Source organism: Rhinolophus sinicus, chromosome 9 (assembly GCF_057876585.1).
Source record: "Rhinolophus sinicus isolate RSI-liver-muscle chromosome 9, RSI-T2T, whole genome shotgun sequence".
NCBI lineage: Eukaryota > Metazoa > Chordata > Mammalia > Chiroptera > Rhinolophidae > Rhinolophus > Rhinolophus sinicus.
In genome coordinates this window covers 15,147,562-15,170,942 of record NC_142509.1, presented here as the reverse complement: position 1 = coordinate 15,170,942, position 23,381 = coordinate 15,147,562, and the positions used below count along the sequence as shown (strand labels likewise).

At 40.8% G+C, this 23,381-nt stretch overlaps 1 protein-coding gene across 2 annotated transcripts in view; it reads right to left on the bottom strand.

The window, feature by feature from the left end:
* The window catches only part of FEZ1 (fasciculation and elongation protein zeta 1), a 39,718-nt gene continuing 16,337 nt past the window's right edge, over positions 1 to 23,381 (bottom strand). Inside the window, exons 4-10 of one of the 2 annotated variants that reach the window (XM_019710524.3) lie at positions 13,350 to 13,436; positions 11,271 to 11,439; positions 8,587 to 8,858; positions 7,554 to 7,634; positions 6,052 to 6,127; positions 2,602 to 2,667; positions 1 to 353 (exon numbers count right to left, since the gene is read on the bottom strand). In XM_019710524.3, the coding sequence (XP_019566083.1) occupies positions 337 to 353; positions 2,602 to 2,667; positions 6,052 to 6,127; positions 7,554 to 7,634; positions 8,587 to 8,858; positions 11,271 to 11,439; positions 13,350 to 13,436 (768 nt within the window). In that variant the 3' untranslated portion in view covers positions 1 to 336. The remainder of the gene's footprint in view (positions 354 to 2,601; positions 2,668 to 6,051; positions 6,128 to 7,553; positions 7,635 to 8,586; positions 8,859 to 11,270; positions 11,440 to 13,349; positions 13,437 to 23,381) is intronic. The other variant, XR_002135750.3, reaches the window with a different exon arrangement.

Here is a 23,381-nt window from a genome sequence, read left to right as displayed (position 1 = left end):
TTAATTAAATGAAGATTTATTTCAAAATTAGTCTTAGAGTGTAAGCTGTTTTGAGGGCTGGAGCCAGACTAGATAATGAATGGTGAGAGCATCGGCCTTCCTCCAACATAGGCAGAGAGGAGGCAATGTCCCCAGTCCTGCCCCTTGTCATGCATCCAATGTTTACTAGGACTAGAAGCCAACAGCAAAGGACCCCGCGCGTTTGCTCATGTTTAATCCAGGTTAAGTTCTACACGTTTAAATACACGTCGGAGGTTACATGGTGTCATGCAGTCCCTGTGATGGAATGACTCTTGCTCAGTGACCTCCGCTGCAAGGCTGCTCCCAAGGGCAAGGTTAGGTAGGACAGAGCACTGGAAAGAGAAGAGGAGAGGACAGAGGTCAGAGCACAATGCAGGTTAGGCCTGCCTGCCCAGGGGCCCTGGCCTAGAGCGGTCACGCTGGCTTCCCGCTAGTATCCTGAGCAGAGAACTGCCTGTGTACAACCAGGAAGAACTGCAGCCACTTGTCTTTTGTCCAGAAGAAGAAAGAGTTGATAGGGGGTGGTTTGGTGTAATAATTTAATGTGCAGTCCCCAGTGCCCAGCTTCCTGGGCTCAAACCCTACCTAGATCCACAGTTTCTTTTTTTCTTTTTTTTTTCTTTTTATTAAATTTATTGGGGTGACTAATTCTACGACCTTAAGGTGATTACTGCACCTCTCTTGCTTATTTATTTCTTCATTTATACAATAGACTGTGCCTTTGCCTACCCCAAAGGGTTGTTCAGAGGCAAGTAGAAAGTGCTCAATAAATGTTAACTAGTTTTATAAATTCACTGACATTTCTGTGGATCATGAGGAGTAAAGTCTAGTCCTCAGGCTCCCAGACTTGTAGAACCCATTTCTACAAACCTCCTTTGAAAACATCCATTGAGAAATTCACTGCTCTTTTAAAACCTTTAAGAGTCAGAAGTGTTTCCCAATGTTTAGCCTAAACTTCTCCTGCAGAAATTTAAGATTAATCTCTCTGTTCCTTATGGAAACAACATAGTCCAGAGGTTCTTAACTGGTTCATAAGCCTTCTGAAACTGTACCGAAGTTGTGGGCATGTACAGCAAAAGCTAGTGAAGCAAAGGACCCAGACACAGAATGATCATTGTGGATACTGTTATGGACAGAATGCTTGTATCTCCCCAAAATTCACACGTTGAAGCCCTAACTCCCCAATACAACTGTATTTGGAGATGGAGCCTCTGGGGAAGTAAGGGCAAATGAGGTCATAAGGGTGGAGCCCTGATCTGATAGGAAAGAACATTCTCTCTCTCTTTCCTCCAGAGCACAGAAAGACCATGATCTACAAGTCAAGAGAACCCTCACTAGAAACCAAATTTGCAGACGCTTTCATCATGGTCGTCTAGCCTCCAGAACTGTGAGAAAATAAATTTCTGTTGTTTAAGTTAGGCAGTGGTATTTTGTGTTAGCCACTGGGGCAGACTGACACTGATATTAACATCACAAAAATAAAGACAACCAGAGAGTATGTGACTCTTAATGGAAGTTTACAACCACAGCAATAATATAGCACTTATTGAAAAATTTGAGGCTGAATCTGATAAAGCCTCTAGCTCTACCAGTTAACAGGAACTGCAAAAGATGGAAGGACATGTTAAATTAAACCGTGAGGACACAACCACCTGGCAAAGGCCAGAATGAGGCAAGTGAATAGGGCAAATGACCTGGCTTCTCCAAGAAATAAGTGTCAAAAAATGAGAGCGAGGAAAGAAAAGGGAACCTATATATATTAAAAGAGACTTAAAAGACATATTATCCAATTGCAATGGATGGACCTTCTTTGGATCCTGATTCAATCAAAATGAAAAAAATGTTATAGGGAAATCTGAACACTGATTGGATAGTCAATGATATTGGGACATTTTTTATTTTTCTAGTTGTGATGATACTGTGGTTATGTTTTTTAAAAGAGTCTTTATGTTTTAGCAATATATACTGAAATATTTATGTATGAAACAAATATGATGATTAGGATTTGCTTCAAAATAATATGATGGGTAGAAGTTGGGAAGGGGTTTAAATGATACATGATTGACAATGTGTTAATAATTGTTACAGCAGGGTGTTAAGTACATAAGAGTTCATCACACCATTCACTCTACTTTTATATATGTGTTAAAAGTTTCCATAATACAAGATAAAACAAAAAAATGTTATAAAAGGCTGTAGCTCATCATGACTCTAATCTGTTGTCCATAAGCAGCTGAAAACTATTAATAGAATCCTTAGGCTTTGTTTTTCCCAACTAAATAGCCTAACTCCTCAGAACTTTCACAATAAGTCTTTTGTTGGTTTGGCTGCGCCTCATGTACAGTCACTCTGGTGACTTGGGGGTGATGGAATCTCCTTCTCAGGCCTCCCAGCAACATTCAAAGGCAACACCCCACGACTGCCAGGGCCTCACAATTGCCCACTTGCTTTCCCTGGCCCTACCAGGTCTGGTCTGGCGTGGACACTCTGGAAGGCTGCACAGCGGGTGTGACACCTTCAGCAGGAGTCCCGGGGCCCCAGAGGACTGCTTTTGCTCCCAGAGGGCGTGGCTGCTCTTACCTTTTAAAATGTAGTCCGTTAGCAAAGTGGGTACCTTCTCATTATCCTCCTTCATGGCAAAGAGAACTGGGGAAGCAGAGAGAGAAAGTTCATTTCTAGGGCCAAACCACCCACCAATCCAAAGGGAATGAGAAATGATTCAAGGAAACCAGACATCCATTGAAGATGGAGCAAAAGTCTAGAAGCTTCTCTCAAGAGTTAGCATTCAACATGATAAAGGAGAACATATCAAGAGTCAGAGTGTCCCATCAGTGACTTTATTTTCTTTATCTTTTACTTTTTTTTTTCTCTTCTATAATTTCCACATCTCCTAAGTATGTCTTTAATAATCATAAAAATAAATGAAGAAAGAAATTAAAAATAAGAATAAGCTTTCAGATGCTGTCAATCTAAATGTTAGAATGGTAGTTGTCACATCACTGAATAACCAACAAAACGGTCTCTAAAGACATTCTACTCATATAAACAGACGTTATCAGAAAAATTTCTCGTCTCCAATTTATTAATAACAAATGAATTTAATCTAACAAATATTTATTTTCTATTTTATGCCTGGTACAGCGCTAGAATTTGTGGAAATGCAAGAGGCTTATGGACCCTCAAGGAGCTTATAGACTTCTTGTTGAAACAGGACTAGACTACACATGAAGCAAACAATAGGAAGTTATTAAAGCCTAAAGGCTTTTTTTTTAATTAGAGTTTATTGGGGTGACAATTGTTAGTAAAGTTACATAGATTTCAGGTGTACAATTCTGTAATAAAGGCTTTTTATAAAAGCTTTTTAAATAGCGTTCTCTGTTGCTAAATAGGTAGCACCTTCTCATATTCATAATTCATATTGTAGAAGTCGGCTTTGTAGAAAATCCTTCAAGAAAGTAGCTGGGCCTTGTTTATAATATCAAAAAGAGGGATTTCTTCATCAATCAATTCCCTAAATAAACTCTGGTATATCTATTGCATGAAGTCTTATATAGCTTAATGAAAAATGAGAGAGTTCTATATGTAGAAGACATACTTTATCAGTGAAGACAAAAGGCCACACAACATTATGTATTAACTTTTAAATAAATGCTAATATTCATAGAAAAAATCTGGAAGAACATACGTGAAACTGTTAAAAGTGGTTATCTCGGAGAGTGAGAACATAGGGAATGTTGCTTTCTACCTTATATTTCCAGGGTCTGGCTTTTCTCAGTGAGCATGTATGACTTTTTGCAATTAGAGAAAACAATAAAGATCAGCATGCACTTATTGTAAGGGTCAGGAGGCAGCTGTGACAATAGAGGGACCCCCCCCCAATCCATTTCCATGTCCTTGCTCTCCATTGATTACCTTGCCTAGTTTCAAGTCAAGGTCATGAAACCTGATTCCAAAAATCGTTAGTGGGTGAAGAACAAATCCTGACGGTGGCATGAGTTAGCAGCCAGGTCCAGAAAAAGAGACTGAACCGGAGGCCTTCCACGTGTTGGTTTATTTTGTTTTATTTCTTCTGTATTTTTAGACATATATTCATTTCAACTGAATAGGCTGGAAATACTTTGCAACTGAGCATGTGCAGACTAGATGCCACACCAAGGAGAGAGCCATAAAATACAATAAGTGCACTGAGACAATATGTATCTAAATTGATCTCCAAAATCCAAAATTGATATGAGTTGTCCAGTCCCCAGTGCTGGTCTTTGGCCTATATCCTTGATACAGGAGTCGGGTAAAGAGGAGATATTGTTCACAAATCCATACATGGATTTGCCAAAAAGAAAAAAAGAGCTTTCATAACCTACAGGAGAATTGGTATTCAGGAAAGATGGCAGCTTTTTTCTTTTAAAGGGAATAAAATATTGGAATGTGGTATAGCCACATGATAGAAGAGAGAGCCATAAAAAGAATGTTAACCAAATGTTAACTGATGTGACTAAAATTATGATACAAAATTTTGTAGCCAGTATAATCCCAACTATATAGAAAATACATAAGCTATTATGGCTGAAAAAACATCAAAATAGTAACCACAGTCAAGGGGACAACAAATTATTTATTTTCCTTTGTTCACTTTTCGACATTTCCAAATTATTCTAAATGATGGATGCACTCTAGCTATAGTTTTTTTAAGTGAACTTGAAAAATGTAAACAAACCCACAGTTTCTTGATTAAAATAAAAGGATTTCATGCTGAATTCCTAAATGGACATCTGTAATAAATGGCTTACAGTCAGAGCCCCTCCTTTTGTTAAGACCATGATAGACTACTTTACATATTATCAACCTTTGTAATTTGTCCAAATTACTTTCCAAGTGCTTACTACTTGTGAAAACACAAACACCTATAAATGTCAGTTCATATCTATCTGCTCTCTTTAAAAAAAAGAATCTTAGTACATATTTATGCAAATAAAGGACTTTAAAATGAGTCAAGAGGAAGCCAATGTACTTTGAATTTAAAATTCCGGATTCTCAAGGACGCAGTATCTACTGATGTCGGCAGGATTTATGTTTACCAGAACCTCCTGCTTTAGTTTTCCGAAGTGATAAAAGTGAGAACGTTTGGTCCCCTTTAGCACTAAGGCCCAGCAGGCATCTTTCTCCCTCAGCTGAATAGATAAAGCTCCTCTCCCAGTCCTCTGGGGTACCAAATAGCCCTGAGGCTGGCCCATTCCCTGCCGTGGGCTGGGCAGGCTAGTAAGTCACTCAATGCAGTGCACGGTTGCCAAGGAGATGGATGTCTCCTGATTCACTGAGCCTGTCACCACATCTCAGCCTAGGATTCTCTTCCTAAAAGAATCAAGCTGACACTGATGACTAACACCATGTACCCCCAGCCCTTTGGGGGTTGTAGTGTTAGATTTATATAAAGAGAGCTTGCCTACAAAAGCTCTTTATTACACACTGTTTTCTCTCATAGCTCAGAAAGTTTATTAATATTTGACAATAGAGCCAAAGTGGAGGAGAGGAGGCAGTCATTTCCTGAAAGGAAAACCAGACTCTATTCTTTCCACTCCTTACCCTACTCAAGAAACTTTGCTTCTCGTTAAGAATACAGCCAGTTCCACAGACTGAGCTCCCTACTTCAGGGGCACGAGTTGAGACTAGGTGGCAACCTCAAGTTGCAGGCAGAGAATACAAAGCCTTGAGAATTGCTGGGTGAACCAGAAAGTCCCTGCATACCAGTGCAGCCCCCCGCCGGTCCCGCCAACCTCTTTGAGCAGCTCATTTTCTTCTGGCACATCTCTTCCCTTCTAGAAACCAGGGAGAGACAAGACAACTCCGGCATCACTGCAGAGTATTTAATTTTACCCCTGTGCAGGGGGGAAGGGATGCAATACTGGGCAGCACATTTTGACCTGTCTCAAACTGCTCTTGGACATCTCAGGCCTGAGGCACCAGGACTGCAACTCACAGGGAAGAAGGCAGAAAAACAAGCAGCTGATCTCGCCGAGAATGAGAACAACTCACTGTTTGTCAGCATCTGGAGGTCTTCCACCGATGGAGGGGAGGCTTTCTTCTCATAAGGGATAACTGTGTTCAGATACTACGAGACAAACAGCAGCAGGGCTTGAGATGTCAGATACAGTCCCTCTGGGGATGAGCCAGATGAGACCATTTGCACGGGGACTGTGCTTTTCCCTACACAACAGGTTCTGTCGAATTTGACATTCTCAACAACACCCATGATAATTCGCACACCACTGTGTCAGGTCCTTTTTCTCATCTTTGGGAAATGTCTCTTTAAAATTAAGACTTTACCATATTAGCCAGGAAAAATTTCCCTCCATTCCAACTGCTACATTCTCCCAGAAACCCTTTGGTCATTTAAAAGTCCTGGTGAGCTTTTTCTCATTCTGGCTGCGAGCAAAGAGGGGGTGTGATATTTTCTCATCCTTTGCAGTGTAGTTTGAGAATGAATGGTTTCTCTTTTGTCAAAATGACAGGAGAGAGAACCTCAACCACACCCTTGGTCTCTGGTGTTGGGTTTGCTCCCTCTGCTGGATATAAAGTGCTTCTACAACAAAATCATTTTAGGGCACAGTGGGATATCAAGACCCTGGGCCAGAAAGACCTGGAAGGGCTCTAAGGGCGCCTGGTATAGTGAGTGAGAAAACCCCTAGACCAAAAGTCATAGGCTTGTATTTTAGTTGTGGCTCTGCCACTTGGCTCTTCCACACACTCGTGGTGTGGCCTTGGGAAACTCTTGCCTAATCTCTCCCAGCCTTCATCCTCACAACTGTGAAATGAGGTACTGGGTTAGATGGTTCTAAAATCTCTTTCCATGCTGTACTTCTAGAATTCTAACACTTAGGATTCAGCCACAAACATGTGTAAAACACATATACAATTTATGTGCACGTATTCTACAATTTCACACTCATCCATTTACACACCAGCCACCTCTGTTAGATTGCCCTCTTGTCAGAGGACAGAGATCAGGACTTATTCGTCTTTGTATCTGAAGACCTAGCAACAGAGCTCAGCACATAACAGCTACCCAGTAAAAGTTTTGAACACTGTCTAAATGAACAGAAATGCTTCTCAGGCAAGTAACTGAGACAACTAGGAGATGCTACAGCATGAGTTACAGTCAGAGCAGGCAGCTGAAGGGTCAGTCAGTCTTCGTGGGACTGGTCAGCTGTGACCCAAGGTGGTAGAGTTAATTACGCTCTTGGATGCGATCGATCATCAAATGGATCTTCCTTTCAATGCATGTTGTAAACATGTAGGGGCTACAAGCCGTGTTGAGCTTTAAGTTTTATCCATGTCCTAGAATACTGGAGCTCAGGAAATTATTCACCTTTTAAAAAACACTTCCTGCTCTTCCTTCAGAGTGGAAGAAAATGTTAGGACCCCACCCTTGCCTGAGTGCCGGGATAATTCTATTGAATCACCACTGCTAGCTCTGCTGGGATGGCCGAGTTGCTAGAGTCTAGGAGGAAAGCTGGGAGCAGGGAGATGGCGCGTACCTGTTTGTCAGTTCCTGAGGAGCCGAAAGTCTGGCGGATGCCGCTCTGCAGGATGTTGGAGATGCCTTCCATGCTGAAGCGCTGGGGGAGAAGAGACTCAGGAAGAGAAGATGCTTCCTGCTCCAAGGTCATCACCCCAGGGACCTGTGTGTCCTCCCTCAACCACCCAGACCTGTCAGCTACCACTCTGCCCAGGTAACTGCCCCTAAGTTCTGTGACTAGAACGTAAATGTAAGACCTGGGCTAAGAGACACACCAAAATGTGAGCCTGAGCTTTGCAAGAATAAATAGTAGAGTCTCAAAGACTCTTATCTTAGCGAGACCCTCAGGGCAGCAAGACCCCCCTGCACTCCCCAGGTTTCCTCATTTCTTCCTCCATTGTATAAATAGGAAAATAAAGCAATACAGTAAAATGTGGACAGATAATGATTCAAATATCTTAGGGAAGAAAACAAGATGTCCAGCCAGTGGGAAGGGCAGATGTAAAGCAACTGTCCTTATCTGGGGTGTTTTTTCCAAATGCACATGCCTTGGCCCAATCTAGTAGGTCTGGGATAGAGCCAAGGCAAAGGCATTTGGGAAAATCTCCTTAGATGATTTTGCTGAGCTTTCCTGATTCAGAACCACTGGTCTAAAGAATCCTGTTAATATAACAACAAGGTGTCGTAATTTTCAATCCTGAAACACCCCACCGCCATCCTAAAGAGGTAAGTAAAGACTCTAAGTTCAGTGAGTAGCAGGGGTTCTGACCCAAAGCACAGCGCCTCTCAATCCTAAAAGCCTTCACCCCACTTTCTAAGGTCTTGACTAAGAGAACATAGTCAATGACTTTCTCATGTCTCCACCTGAGTCCTCCAGGGGAAGAGAGGAGACAGGTAGCTTCTACTCCCACTTTATGCCCCACAGTGTCCTGATCGGTCACTACTCAGTACAGGCCTGTTTCTGAGTCCTCTGTAGGGTTGGTATTGGGACCTGAAGTGGCGAGGGTTCGAGGTGGGACGCAGCCAGGCTTCCAGTTGGGTTGTTCACATACCTTGAGAGGCATCTGATTCCCCTTCTCTATGCGGCTGCTCTGCAGGCTCAGCCCTTTCTCTTTCCGCCTCTTTTTCATCAGTTCTCGCTGCTCCTTCTGCTTGTTCTGAACCTCAATAAGGACTGTGATGAAGGAGTTCTTCACTTCCTTCTCAAATTCCAGCTCGTCCCGGCGGGCCAGCTGCTGCACCAGCTCCTCTGAGAAGTCTCGGATGGCACCCTCCACCTGGTCCAGCAGCTCCGTCAGCTCAGACCCAGACATGTGTCTCAGTCCTGTGGGGGAAGACCATCCACACGTGACACTCATGTCCAAGCCACAGCCCACTGCAGAGGCTCCTGGCACTGCTGCCACTTGAGACGGGACGGCCCCTCCCCAGGAGACCCCTTCCAACTCCTCGAAGAGCCAGGAAAGACCTTCACAAGTTAGGTGCGTGCCAGAATGGGTGGGGCCAGTATATCATCTGCAGAAGAGGCCATCACTCTCGGGAAATGAAGGCAGAAGAAGAAACAGCCTCCAAGGAAGCCAGTGGACTCTGTCCACAAAAAAATGTGTGTGAATGGACATGTGGCTTCCTGATCCCTTGTTCTGTCTTCCACTTTTTCTTCTGTTTCTATAATATTCCTCATATGAAATGAATCAAGAATCGGGGGAAACAGAAAGAGGAAGTTTTTGGCATCTGTGCTGAAGAGCAATGGAGGGTGGTGTTTATTCCCAAGCACTGCTCACGACACAGCCGACAGCAAAAGCAGAGCGATTGGAGGCCTTCCTTATCCTCTTGTCCTGTGTGGCAATGCCTGTACTCAAAAATATGTGGGAAAACATGGAGTGAAAAATGACCCCTGGCTAGTTGGGACAGAGTGGTCTGCTCTCGTCAGAGAAAAGGAAAGGGAACCTGAGATCACGAGATACGGATAAGTTTATTTTAAATTCCTGTCCCCTAAGCCTCCTTCATTTAAAACAGATTCAGAAAGCAGCTTGGCAAACGCATCCCTTTCTATGGCATCTTCTGATCCTGCCTTGGAATCCATTTTCCTTTTGCTTTTTGTTTCTGCTTGGCCCGGATATTTGCTGACTTAGTTCGACTTTCCCCTTTATCTTGTTCTGTGGAAGCTGTCCTCCTCCTTCTGTTTTTGCCATTTCACTCTGCATTGCAGCTATTTTTCCCGAGTCTCTTGCTGAAAGCGTCTATGTTTGGGACCTTTGTGTGGCTGAGAACGGGCTGATTGGGGCAGCTGTGAATGCAGCATCTCAGCCAAGCAAGTTCCATCCCTCTGCACAGGGCCTCTGCTTGCCCCCACCCTGCTTCTGCGCCTCACAGCCCCAGTTTCACTTTCCCACGTAGTTCTTCAGCTCATGCTTCCATTTTTACCACTATTCTAATCCGTGTTTGGATCTTTATACCCTGACCCACCCTCCTTCTCTCTCCTTGTTCCTAAATCCCTGCCATCCCACCTCCCGTGAATCTACTCCCCAGGGGCGTGGCCCCTCTGGCAACAAGAGCTTTATCATCCCGACAGATGGGTGGATTTTATACTCAGCATTTGCCTCTGCTGTGTTACATCTTTTCATTTCCTTCCTCACCCACCTCCTTTTTGCACAATCATAGTTACTACAAACCTGTGTCAGAGAATCACTACGATACACAGGTTAAGAGTGTGGATTCTCGAGTGAACCTACCTGGCGTCAGATTTGGCTCTACCCCTTCCCACTTGTTTGTGGTACAAAGAGCAATGCAAATGTAGAAATAAGAAGCTAGGTTCTCCCTGTTGGAAATAAGGGAGGAGACTTTCCCTCTCCCTCACCTCCCTTTTCTTTCAGAATTCTTTCTCTGTCCTTTTCACATGAGTGTCAATCTTTGTAATAGTAAATAAGCCTCTTGCTGGTTTTAGGACTCAGGAATGTTTCCTGGAGGATCCAGGAAGTCACTGCATTGAAAAGTAATCGTGAAGGAAAATGACAGGCTGACTTGTCACCTGACTCCCAGTTGTAAAACCTATTTAATGCAATGGGTTGTATACATTTAACTCTAGTCCAGAGTGAGTTTTCTTTCTGATTCTGCAGTCCCTTCAGCGGGTTGCCTGTGCTGTGCGTCCCATTCTGGCTTAATGCTTATTCAATAATAAAATTGTTTTCTTTCCCCTCTAATTCCATGGAGACGTTTTCTGGGGGAGAAGATTTTGTTTTAAATTATATTTTCACAACAGTGGCCTCGAGCCTGTCACTTAACCTCTCAGAATACTCAGCTCAATCCAAGTGGGGCTGGTAATGAAATGAGAATATGCATAGAAAATCTTAGAACAGGGTCTGGCACATAGCAAGCTCTCCAAAAATATGAGCTGCTATTAGTAGTAGTAGTAATAGCAGTAGTAGTAGCAGTAGTCATACTTTTTGAAGTTCTTTTTCATTAATTTTATGGTAGCATCGTTTTGAATAGTAGGTTCAGATTTTTTCTACTTAGTCTGCTTTAGTCTTGTTCTTTGGTTAGTTTTACCATTTTAATTTTGCTCGACTGCCTTTTCTCCACCCACCCACCCCGAAAAATGCTAATGTCTCTCCTGATGCCCAGTAAGCAAGGTGTTGCCAGCTCCCTAGAGGTGAGGTTCTATCAGCCACATGTGAAGCATGTGCCCAGTGCCTGGCAGAGTAGGCGTAATCCTTGGCAAGTCGACCCCCGGGGCCCTCACCTTCGTAGGACCAGTTGTTGTTGAAGGTCTGGGTCAAGGCCTGCATCTCCTGCAGGAGGACTGAGTCCGCCTGGGAAGAGGTTTCAGCCCCATCCTCCTCTTCCAGAACCTCCTCTTCTTCCTCAGGGTCTGGAGAGTTCTGCATCATTTCCTCAATCTCCTCAATTACCTGAAGAGGGTACACAAGAGGCTGTTAACACTGTTCTCTTGCTGGAGGGACATTCTGGCTTGAATTTTGACCAGATAAGGACATTTCTGATTTGCTGTCTGTAAAGCTCCTAAAGCAATATTGTTACTTAATAAATATTGAATAATAATAAAAATAGATCTGACCAAAGGCTTACACACACTCTTTCTTTAATGTAAAGCTTCTTCCAAGAACACCATTTCGATGAGTGCTTTATTGGAAATAAACGACTCTTTCAGGAAATGAAGCAGAGCTGCCTGGAAGGGAACATTTACTTCAATTTGCTGAGCACTTTATTTCTAAGTGGGAAGATATTTTATCCACCCAACTTTAACACAAAACCCAGTCCATTAATTGTCACAATGCATATGACTGGAAAAAACCAAAGTGTTCCTAGAACAACTCAAGACGGGGAGGGGATTCACTTAGACAGGAACTACAGTTGCCTGACAACGAGTGAAAATAAACATAATAAAGTAATAAAAGGATAGACAGGGTCTGGAGAGCAGAAAATAGATAAGAAATCCAGCTCTAATCTAGACTGTTGGTAGGAGACACTCCTAGAAGTGAGAGGAAAATTAGATAACTGCCAAAAGGAATAAGGGTGAACTCTTGCACATTAATTGTTTCCACATTAAAAAAGCAGAATAAGCAAAGACTACTTCTGAAAGGACTCCGTAGACGAGTCTGGTCACAACCGTGATGTGATTTATGCATTTGTCTGTTCAAGATGTTGTGATGGACTCGGCTCCAAGGCCACTGGACTGTGGTCTTTAAAGGGGGTTTCTTCATGTTAGGCTGAACCCAGGATAAGAGAACTTTGGGTACCCTCCTTTAGAACAATCGCTGTTCTATTCCCAAGCCTTCTCATCTCTACTCATAAATTTAGGGAACACTCAGTCTTTGGCTATTAAAAGCCATTCACAGAATGCAACCAAATGACATGACCCCGTTTAGAATTTTATGGCTGAGTTTCTCTTTCTCTCAGAGTATTTATCATTGCATTTGTCTCACTGAATTGTAATTCCCCTAAACTTCACAAGGATAACTGTTAGCCCTTATTCTTTTTTTCTCTTTTTTTAATTAAAGTTGCCCCTATTCTTTTTTATCTGTTTCCCTTCCATCTCTTGATCCTTACCTGTTTGTATCCCACCTTTACCACAGATACAAAAGAGGTCCTTTTACTGAAAAGCGCTTTCTGGCACCAAAGGCTCCCAGTGGAGTTTTTACAGACTTACTTTGTGAAAAAATTTTTATGGTGCTTGCTCAAAAGAACCTTCCATAAATATTTGTTGATTAAAAGGTTGAATAAGGAATCCAGAGACCTATTGTTGTCTTCCCTCAGTAATAAATTATTAAAACTAAAATATAATGAATTCAATCAAATGTGAAGCACTAGATTTTTTTTTTTTTTTTTTTTTTTTTTAAGAAACAAAGAGACACAAGTGTCTCTAAGACTCCTTTTGGGAGGCTCAAAAGGAGTTTATGTTCTTTGAAATAGGAGAATATAACCATCACACAAAAACCTCATCTGCCACTTCTATTTTTGGAAGAACAGGTATTTGGGACCCTTGTTCAAGTGTCTTGACTCCAAGCACAGTGAATTATAATGAAAGGCTTAGCAGGAAGTGAAGCCAGTAAACACCGGGTCTGTCGCTGGCTATTATCAAACGCGGCGCCCACCCAACTCAAGTGTCAGGAGTTATGTTCCTATTTACTGCAGGTGGGTAAACTGAGGCATCCAGATAAATAAAATCCCAAGTCATCAACACAACCACACGAGACGGTACAGTTTTCTTCTGCCTTAAATGGATGTGGCAAGTATAGTCTCTTCAACTTTTTCTCCATCAAAAGAACAAAAACATCCCAAGAACTGAGAGTGATCCTCATACCTGATCTGCCGTGAGTAGAGGCTCCTCGTTGATACCAGAATCGTGTTCACTCTTCTCATTGAACTCTTCCTCTTCTTTCTCGTGGATCTGAAAGGGGAGCGGGTGGAATTCTGATTGCCCACCAGCAGAACTGGGATTCTCTCTAGTCTCTAGAACAGATGACATGGACTGAGCGGCCACTCTGGCCATCCCCTGGGTAAAGAAGGAGTCGGAAGAGATGTGCAGAGCTCCATTCAATCCCCAACGTGCCAAACCACGTCTCATGTACCACTCAGTGCAGCTTGGTCAGAAAAGGACAATCGAGGATGAGTGCTCAGCACCATTCTGACTCAAAGGGAGCAGCACTGTTCTTTCACCCACAGACAGGTCACCCCTGTGTGAACAGGACCTTCTCAAGATGAGTGCTACTGCAACCAACTCCTGCAGCAAAGGCACACTTATTTATATAAGGAGTTTCAATCTGGGAGTTTGTTTCCAGAGTTCACTTTATTCGGCATTTTAAAGCCTAGGCTGTTCCAGTCCAAAGTTATACTTTTAGAATTTGATGAAATGCCATCCTGTCACTGAAATCAAGACATGGTGTCATCACTGATGGAGGATATAATGAATCCACCTAGGACGTGCCACAAAACAGCCTGACCACATGAACTAAAGGACAAACTAAAAGACAAAAAATACTGAACATTTGCCCTGGGTCTCCAAAATTCCATAATCCCAAGTAAGATTCTAAAAGTTCACAACCGTCAAGATTCCAGACGTCGACGTCCAACAAGGTATTCATAGCACATCTGGCTTTATTAACCACATCCCAGATATACATAGTCCGACATTTATATTCAAATCCTACAAAAAGTAAACCATTAGACTTAAACAACAAGCTGCCTCTGTCCAGAAGTCTGATTGGAAAGTCATAAAGGGTAAGAAGTGTCTGCAGGAAATCTTTCTCCAGAGTCACTGCTCATCCAGGAATCAATTTTACTTGCCCATTAGTGGCTACTATGCTTATCTGCCTCTTTCCTGGGGTTATACTTTCCTATTCTAACAGGAAACACCCCAGTTCCAACCCAAGCAGACATGCCACAGGTAGTCTGTCCTCAGAAACTTCTCCCGTCTTCTTTGAGCTCCACCTTGGCAGACACCCCTAACAAAACACACACCTTCTGTCTCCATTTGCTTAAAGCCAGGACTATGCCATAAAAAATATCAATCAAATATCTATTGAATGCCATCTGTGTTCAACCTGGATAAGAGGTAGGACAGGGGGGTAATGGGATCATTTGAGGGGCTTGCATGCCAGATGGTGACATCTATTTCTACTGTCGAGCCCAGATGCTTCTCTCTCTGCCAAGTTCACCACCTGTGGTAGCCACCTGGTTTCTCAGCTCCCCACCACGCAGAACGAAATTCCCGGAGCCACAGTTTGTTCACAACTACACTCATATGGCAGAACTTCCTTAGGGCCAAAAAGTCCTGTGGTAGAAATCAGCTCATACTGGGAAAGAGAGCTTTTTGTTTTCTGATTGGATTATTTTTTACAAGCATCTGACAGCAAGTGTTAGTCTATAACCAGAATTTCTTTTTACATTAAGTCTATTTTAAAAATGGAATGTTTACATTTTCTGAAATGTGGCCAATTTTAGTGGTTGTTACCTCACTGACTGTTAATACTTCACCATCAACTACACCATCTCCCTTCCCAAGGTCCTGCCTCTGCATCCCTGGCTGAAGGTAGGCAGGAAGCTTTTAGGGACAGATCCTTCTTGCTATTCAAATGCTATGGGCAGTGGCATGGATAACACTTAGTCAGAGCTTCCTCCCCTCTCCCACTCTCTGGCACAAAACCTACAGTCTGATTTGTCAGGCTTGGGTTAAAAGAGATTTGAAAATCAATTACAAGCTTGTGCATGTTACCATGAGTTCCTAGTATTATGGGAGCCATCCCTACCCCATATTTTCTCAGATCTCAGAAGTCTACCACTAAAAACAGAATAAAATAAAAGGAAAGGAAAAGCATACACAAAGTATTCCCCAGGAAGCCCTGGCTCCTTCCTCTTCTACACGGCGCTTATCCCCCTCCTCTGTCTGCTTTCACCACATCCACCCTGTCTTTGGCCTTTTTCTCCTCTGTTTCTCTCATCCTTCCTCACTCTCTCTACGCCCCAAGTTCTACATTTTCTTTCCATCCTACCGGACTCTCTTCTGTTCCCATAACTTCTGTCACTTCTCAACAAGCCCTGTTTCCTTTACAAATGCCATTTACAGACTCCTGCCTGCTTTTCGATACCAAGGACAATATTTTATGCAAATTGTGGAAAGCTGGAAGGGAATAACAGGGAGAAAGAGAAAGATTTTTGGAAAATAAGAGTGCTTTGTGTAAATGTATAAGAATATATAAGCTAGATGATAGATAGATAGATAGATAGATAGATAGATAGATAGATAGATAGATAGATAGATAAGCACTAAGTATATGGAAGAGTATATGAATCCTTTTACCTCTAATATATGACATAAACATAAAAATTGCCACAAGGAGTTCCATTAGCCTCTTGTGTGGCAATAGGAAGATGGTAAAATGGGAAAGCTAAAGCCAACAATAATCTGCAGCCCAGGTCATTTTGGGCTAAATTTCTTTGTAGACTAAAACTTCAAGTTGTTTCCACACTATTAAAGTGAACTATGGCTCTTCCAAGAAAAATCATTCTTCCAAGTGACTTCTTCCCATCATTAAAAAAAGGAGACCTAGATCCAGGAAAGAGTCTGTCCATACTATTCAGCAAGCTGTTTCTTTCTCCTGCTTTTGGTAAAGACTGTGTATTTAGTGCTATGACATGGTAGCTTAAAGCTTGAAAATAAATGCAGAGAACCTTCCCTGGAGCATGAAAACTACTCATCTTGCAGCATGGTAGTCTGAGTGAGGCTTAAAATTACACTGAGTCCTTATGTGAGTGTTCAATCTGACTACTAACAAGTGTTTTTTGTTAAACCATTCCATTTATAGGAAAGGGAATTTTCCATACACAATATTTCCCTCCCATTATCACGACTATCTCACATGGGTGGTTGCTTTCTTGACCAAAATTAGGAGAACAAAAACTTTCACCTCCAGTCAAAAAATAGAAGAAAAAAACACACCACATCAATATGTACCCAGCCCAAGGAAAGGGCAACGATATCCCTTTTGTGCCTGTCAACAACCAGGAAACATCTGTGTGAGCCAAGTCACAATGCCGCTGTGTCCCCACAGTGAGATGCACAGAGCACAGCAAATAGCAAGTGGCCAACAGCTATTTGTTGAAAGAATTAATGAACAAATGAAAAATAGAGGACTGAGAGGTAGTACTATCACCGCCTGTATTCAGTCCCAGCCTCACAGGTAACTTAGCTGTTCAGTCACCTGGAAAACAGAAAGATGAAACTTACCGTCTTGGACTTCCATGTCCTCTTGTCCAAGACAACCACCATCTGCTATTAATTAAAGATATATGGACAAAAGGGACCATCTTTTATATGACAGTCAGAAACAGAATGGGTTAATGAATTGAAAAACCCAAGAAAATGGAGAGTTGTGAGTAATAATACATACACACATAGCTCAAGCATATTATTTTCACCTGAAAGTATAAATGTACATTTATTTATTCACCAAGCTCCTAATAAAAGGCCAAGGCCTTTTCTTCTACCATGGGCCTCTGAGTAGAGTTTCACATAGTCTATCTTGCATCAACCACATCACAACACAATTTGCAAATGCCTTTCATTTTCATTTTTATAGTAGAAGGAAGGTACATAGGAAATTGAGCACACACATTCATCTCTTTCTCCTGAAAACCTACTAAAGAGAGAGTAAAAGGATCAAAAGAGAATGTCCCACAGAGACAAAATGAACTGCAGGAAAGACAATAACAGTAAAAAACAAATGCTAGAAAGCAGATGCTGACCTAGCTGACTAGTGAGAGTTAAACCCTGTGGAGGAAGCTGCCAAAAGTAAGTGGATTTGCACTGAAAATCTTGAAAGGCTCAGGAATGGAGACTTCAGGTAACAGTGTGAGGTGGGCTAAAAAGAAGGATTTGTCAGGATTCTTCATCAGGAGCAGTGAGACCCCAGGTATCTTCTCCCTTACCATGTAGAAAGACCACGACCATCAAAAAACAAAAACGAAAAAAACCCTGGAGATTTCGGGGGGGAGGGCCCACAAGGCTCATAATACCAGTAAGGGCCAGGGAGTTGTGTCCTACACAACTGGACTGAGAAACAACAGCTTGAACTGGAGGGGGGCGGTGGGAGACAGAAGAAAGGGAGAAAAAAAAAAAAAAGACCTACAGATGCATGCCAATATTTGGGGTCTCCAAACAAAATTACCAGGTCCTGACATTACTCTGCAGTGTGCTCCAGCAGGAGACCAGGCTTGCCCCACAGAAAGAACTCAGCCTTCTCACCTCACTTTTAAATATGAAAATATGCCCAAGGATTATCAGACATTTGAGGACAATCCCCAACATGGGAGACAGAGACTAAAACGAGTATACAAACAAGGGAAATGAAAAGCAATACAGAGCGCAGGAGAAACCCCTTACTATCATCACTGCCCTCTGAGGGATTACAAGAAAAACATTGCTTCCTTGAGATGGGACCTATTTATTAGAATCCATCAAAAAACTAAAATAAGAAAGAGCTCTAGAAATTAAAAATACGATAGCAAAATTTAGATGTTCAATGGAAGAACTGAAGATAAAGTTGAGAAAAACACCTAGAGAATGAAACAAAATATGTAGATAGAAAATAGGAGGCAAAAATTATCAGGAGATTCAAATTAACATTCGAATAAGAAGAGATATAAAAAACAAAAACAGAATAGACGGCCTCTTCCAGCCATGACAGAGTAACTAGTACTGGACTTAGCCCTCCTGCCATGAACAACTATAAATCTAAACAAACTCTATGAGCCAATTGTTTTCCAGCACTGGAAGCTGGCAGTGCAAGGCTGTGATTCTTGATAGAGGAGAAAAACACTAAATAAATGAAAGCTGAGATAATCTGTCACCTGTGGACTTACAAGAAATACCATAGAGAGTTTTTTAACCTGAAAGGAAATGATGGAAAATCAGATCTACAGGAAGGAAAAAAGAATACCAGGAATGCTAAGTATGTGGCTAAATATAAAAAAATTATCCTGAGCCCCTTGTACCACTTGAGGACATAGCCAGACGTTAGCAGTCTGCAAGGTGACGTAGGCTTTTACCAGAACCTGACCAGGCTGGAACCCTGATCTTGGACGTCCAGCCTACATATAACTATGGGAAATAAATTTCTGTTGGTTTTAAGCTACTCAGATATTTTGCTATATCAGCAGACTAAGACAGTTATTAAAAATAAAGTTTAAAATATGACTAAACTCCCACCTTAAGAAGCTAAAAATACAAAGGGTGTAGTAAACCCCTAGTAAGTACATGGAAGGACGTAATAAAGTTAAGGGAAGAAATCAATAAACTAGAAAATGAACAAGTGATAGAAAAAAATAAGTGGTTCTCCAAGAAAATGACTAAAAGTGACAAACCTATACATAGACTGGTAAGAGAGAGAGGTGAGGGATAGAAAAAGAAGGACAGAGAAAACACAAATTAACAATATCTGCAATAAAAAGGGGACATCACTATAGATCTTACTGACATTATAAGAATAAGAAAATATCATAAACAACATTGTGGTCAACATTCAATCACTTAGATTAAATGAAAAAATTCCTTGAAAAACGCAATTTACTAAAACCAACTCAGGAAAAAATAGAAAATCTAAATAGCCCTATATTAAAGAAATTGAATCTGTAATCAAAAACCTTCCACAGAGAAAACCCTTGGTCCAGATGGTTTCACTGGTATAGTCTATCAAACATCTAAGGAAGAAATAATGCCAATCTAATACAATTCTTTCAGAAAATAGAGGAAGAAACATTCCCAATTTATTTTATGACATTATAAGAAAATAAAATTGGTGTGCTCCAATGTTCATTGCAGCTTTATTTACAGTGGCCAAGACATGGAAACAACCAAAATGTCCTTCAATAGATGAATGGATAAAGAAGTTGTGGTATATACACACAATGGAATACTATTTGGCGGTAAGAAAAGATGATATAGGACCATTTGTGACAACATGGATGGATCTTGAGATTATAATGCTAAGCGAAATAAGTCAGACAGAAAAAGCAGAGAACCATATGATTTCACTGATATGTGGTATATAAACCAAAAATAACAAAAGAACAAGAGAAACAAAGAAGAAACAAAAACTCATAGACACAGACAATAGTTTAGTGGTTACCAGAGGGTAAGGGGGGGGTGGTAGATGAGGGTAAAGGGGATCAAATATATGGCGATAGAAGAACTGACTCTGGGTGGTGAAGACACAATGGGGTTTATAGATGATGTAATATATAATTGTACACCTAAAATCTATGTAACTTTACTAACAATTGTCACCCGAATAAACTTTAATTAAAAAAAAAGAAAAAGAAAGAAAGGAAAATTGGGCCGGCCTGGTGGCTCAGGCCGTTGGAGCACAACACTCTTGACACCGAGGTCACCAGTTCGATTCCCACATCGGCCAGAGAGCTGTGCCCTCTACAGCTAAGATTGTGAACAACAGCTCTCTCTGGAGGTGGACTGCCGTGTGCTGCTGTGGGCTAGCGTGTGCCACCATGAGTGTCTGGCAGCCACCGTGAGTGGCTAGCAGCCGGCGAGAGCTACCATGAGCTGCTGTGAGCGGCCAACCGATGACTGGAGACTGATCTCCTCAGCCAAGGGGAGCGCAAGGCTCATAATACCAGCATGGCCCAGGGAGCTGTGTCCTACACAACTAGACTGAGAAACAACAGCTTGAACAGGTGTGGGGGATGGAGAAAGCAGAATAAAGGGGGGAAAAAGTTGGACAACTTATACTATTTTAGGTCAAAACTTACTATAAAGTTACAGTAATGGATACAGCATAATATTGACATAAAGACACATATACCAATGAAACAGAATAGAGAATTCAGAAATACATCTACACATATATGGTCAATTGATATTCAACAAATGTGCCAAAGACAATTTAATAGGGAAAAAATAATATTTCCAGTGAATAGCACTGAAACAATGGATAGCCACGCACACACACACACACACACACACACAAACACAAATAAATCTTGACCCTTATCTCACACCATATAGAGGAACTAATTAGAAATGGATGATAAGCCATATAACTGCTACAACTATAAAATCTCTAGAAGGCTTAAGAAAAAAATCTCAGTGACTATGGGTCTCCCAGTTTCTTAAACACCATACAAAGAGCACAAACTATAAAAAGAAAAGAAATCAATAAGTTGGACTTCACCATATTTAAAAAAACATTTGATCTTTAAAACATAATGTGAAGAGGGGGTAGCCGGACGGCTCAGTTGGTTAGAGCACAAGCTCTTAACAACAGGGTTGCCAGTTTGATTCCTACATGGGCCAGTGGGCTGCACCCACCACAGCTAAATTGAAGGACAATGACTTGACTAGGAGCTGATGGGCCCTGAAAAACACTGTTCTCCAACATTGCCCAATAAAAAAAAATTTTTTAAAACATAATGTGAAGAAAGTTAAAAGGCAATCGATAGACAAGAAGAAAATATTCATAAAAGACATATCAAACAAAGGATGTATATCTAGAATATATGTGTTAAATATCTAGAATATACCATGTTTCCCTGAAAATAAGACCTAGCTGGACCATCAGCTCTAATGCGTCTTTTGGAGCAAAAATTAATATAAGACCCGATATTATAGATTATATTATACCCAGTCTTATATTATAGTAAAATAAAACCGTGTCTTATATTAATTTTTACTCCAAAAGATGCATTAGAGCTGATGGTCCAGCTAGGTCTTATTTTCAGGGAAACATGGTATGTGTTAAATTAATTAAACAAGGATTGGTCATTAGACTGAAGTGGATTTAATGGCTTAGTGGCCTACAAAGCAAACCTAAACTTAAGCTTCTAATGCCTCAAGGTTAAGAATTCAAACCAAAGGACAACCAATCACAGCCAACTAGTCTTTCCCAAATCATACAACCACTTAAACTGTAGCCAGTCAAATGATTTCCGTATTTTGTCTCCACCTGTTCTCTATAAAAGTCTTTTTTCTACCTCATGTCAGTTGAATACTCCTAACCACTTTGGATTTGGCATTGCCCAATTTGAATTGATTTTTGTTCAAATAAAGTCTTACACATTTAATATGCTTTGCTTTATCTTTTATCATAGGAACGCTAACAACTCAATAATAAGAATATAACAACCCACTAAGAAAATGGGCAAAAGATTTGAATAGGCACTTCACCAAAGATACATGGGTTATAAATAAGCACATGAAAAGATGTTCAATATCATATATTACATAGGGAAATGCAAATTAAAACCAAAATAAGATGTTACTATATACCTACTTGAATGTCTAAAATTAAAAATGTTGTTCATAACAAGTGGTGAGGATGTGGAATCATTGGAACACTCAAACTGGAAAACAGTTGGCAGATGAAACATACAATTAACATGTGACCCAGACATTCCACTCAAAGGTTTTTATCCAAGAGAAATGGAGACATATATCCACAAAAAGACTTACACAAGAATGTTCATAATAGCTTTAGTTCCAATATTCAAAAAGTGGAAACAATGTAAATGTCCATCAATAGGTGAGTGAATAATCAAATTATAGTATATCCATATAACGGAACATTACTCAGCAATAAAAAGGAATGAACGGTTGATACAGTAAAATGGATGAATATCTAAACAATTATACTGAGTTCTAAAAGAGTACATGATGCGTGATTCCATTTACACAAAATTCTAAAAAATGCAACTCATCTATGGTGACAGAAACAGGTTTCCTGGAGATTGGGGGGGTGAATGGGAAGAGTGATGGATATGCTCAGTATCTTGATTGAGGTGGTTTCACAGAAACATACATATGTCAAGACTAATCAAAATACACACTTTAATATGTGCCATTTATTTTATGTGAATTATCTTTCAATAAAGCTGTGAGAAAAAGAGAAAACAAAAAAATAAATAAAGTAAAATAAAATAATAGTACATCATGACCAAGTGGAGTTTATCTCAAGAATGCAAGGTTGATTTAATATTTGAAAATCAATTCATGTGCTTCACCACATTAACATAATAAAGGAGAAAACTATATATGCGTCTCAATAGAAGCAGAAAACAGAAATAATTAATCTTCAGAGAAATAACACAAGAAAACAAGCTACAATATAAAGTCATGAACTTCCAGGTTAAAAGGGTCCACTATCATGCAGAATAAACAAAATCAATGTTTTTAATTCATTCATTATAAGGCACATTATTGTAAAATTTCAAACAAGAAAGGAAAATGAAAATATTCTAAAAGCTTTGGAAGAGAACCAAAAGAGAGTCACATATAAAAGACAAATCTGGATAGATTTGGGATTTCTCCCAGCAACTGAAAGCTGGAAGAGAAGAGAACAAAGCCCTCAGAATACTGAGTAAAATAATTTCACAACCTACAATAACTATCAAGTCAAATTCTCCATCAAGTAGACAACAGAAGAATGAAGACATTCTCATATATTCTAAAATGTATATTCTTCTGTACTCTTTCTCAAGAATATAGTGAATTTTTTTTTCACCAAAACAAGGGAATATATCCAGAAAGATAACAAGATGGCAGTCAGAGGACTGGAAAGAGACACAAGAAGAATCCCCAAGATGAAGCTGAGGGGTTCCCAGGACCACAGCTGTATGTTTAGTGTACAACCAGGCTAGTTTATAGCAGAAAGACGGAAGGTACTAGTTTAGATAGGTTGGGGGTGGGGGGTGGGGGGTGGGAGATGAGGGTAAGGGGGATCGAATATATGGTGATGGAAGGAGAACTGATTCTGGGTGATGAACACACAATGGGATTTATAGATGATGTAATACAGAATTGTACACCTGAAATCTATGTAATTTTACT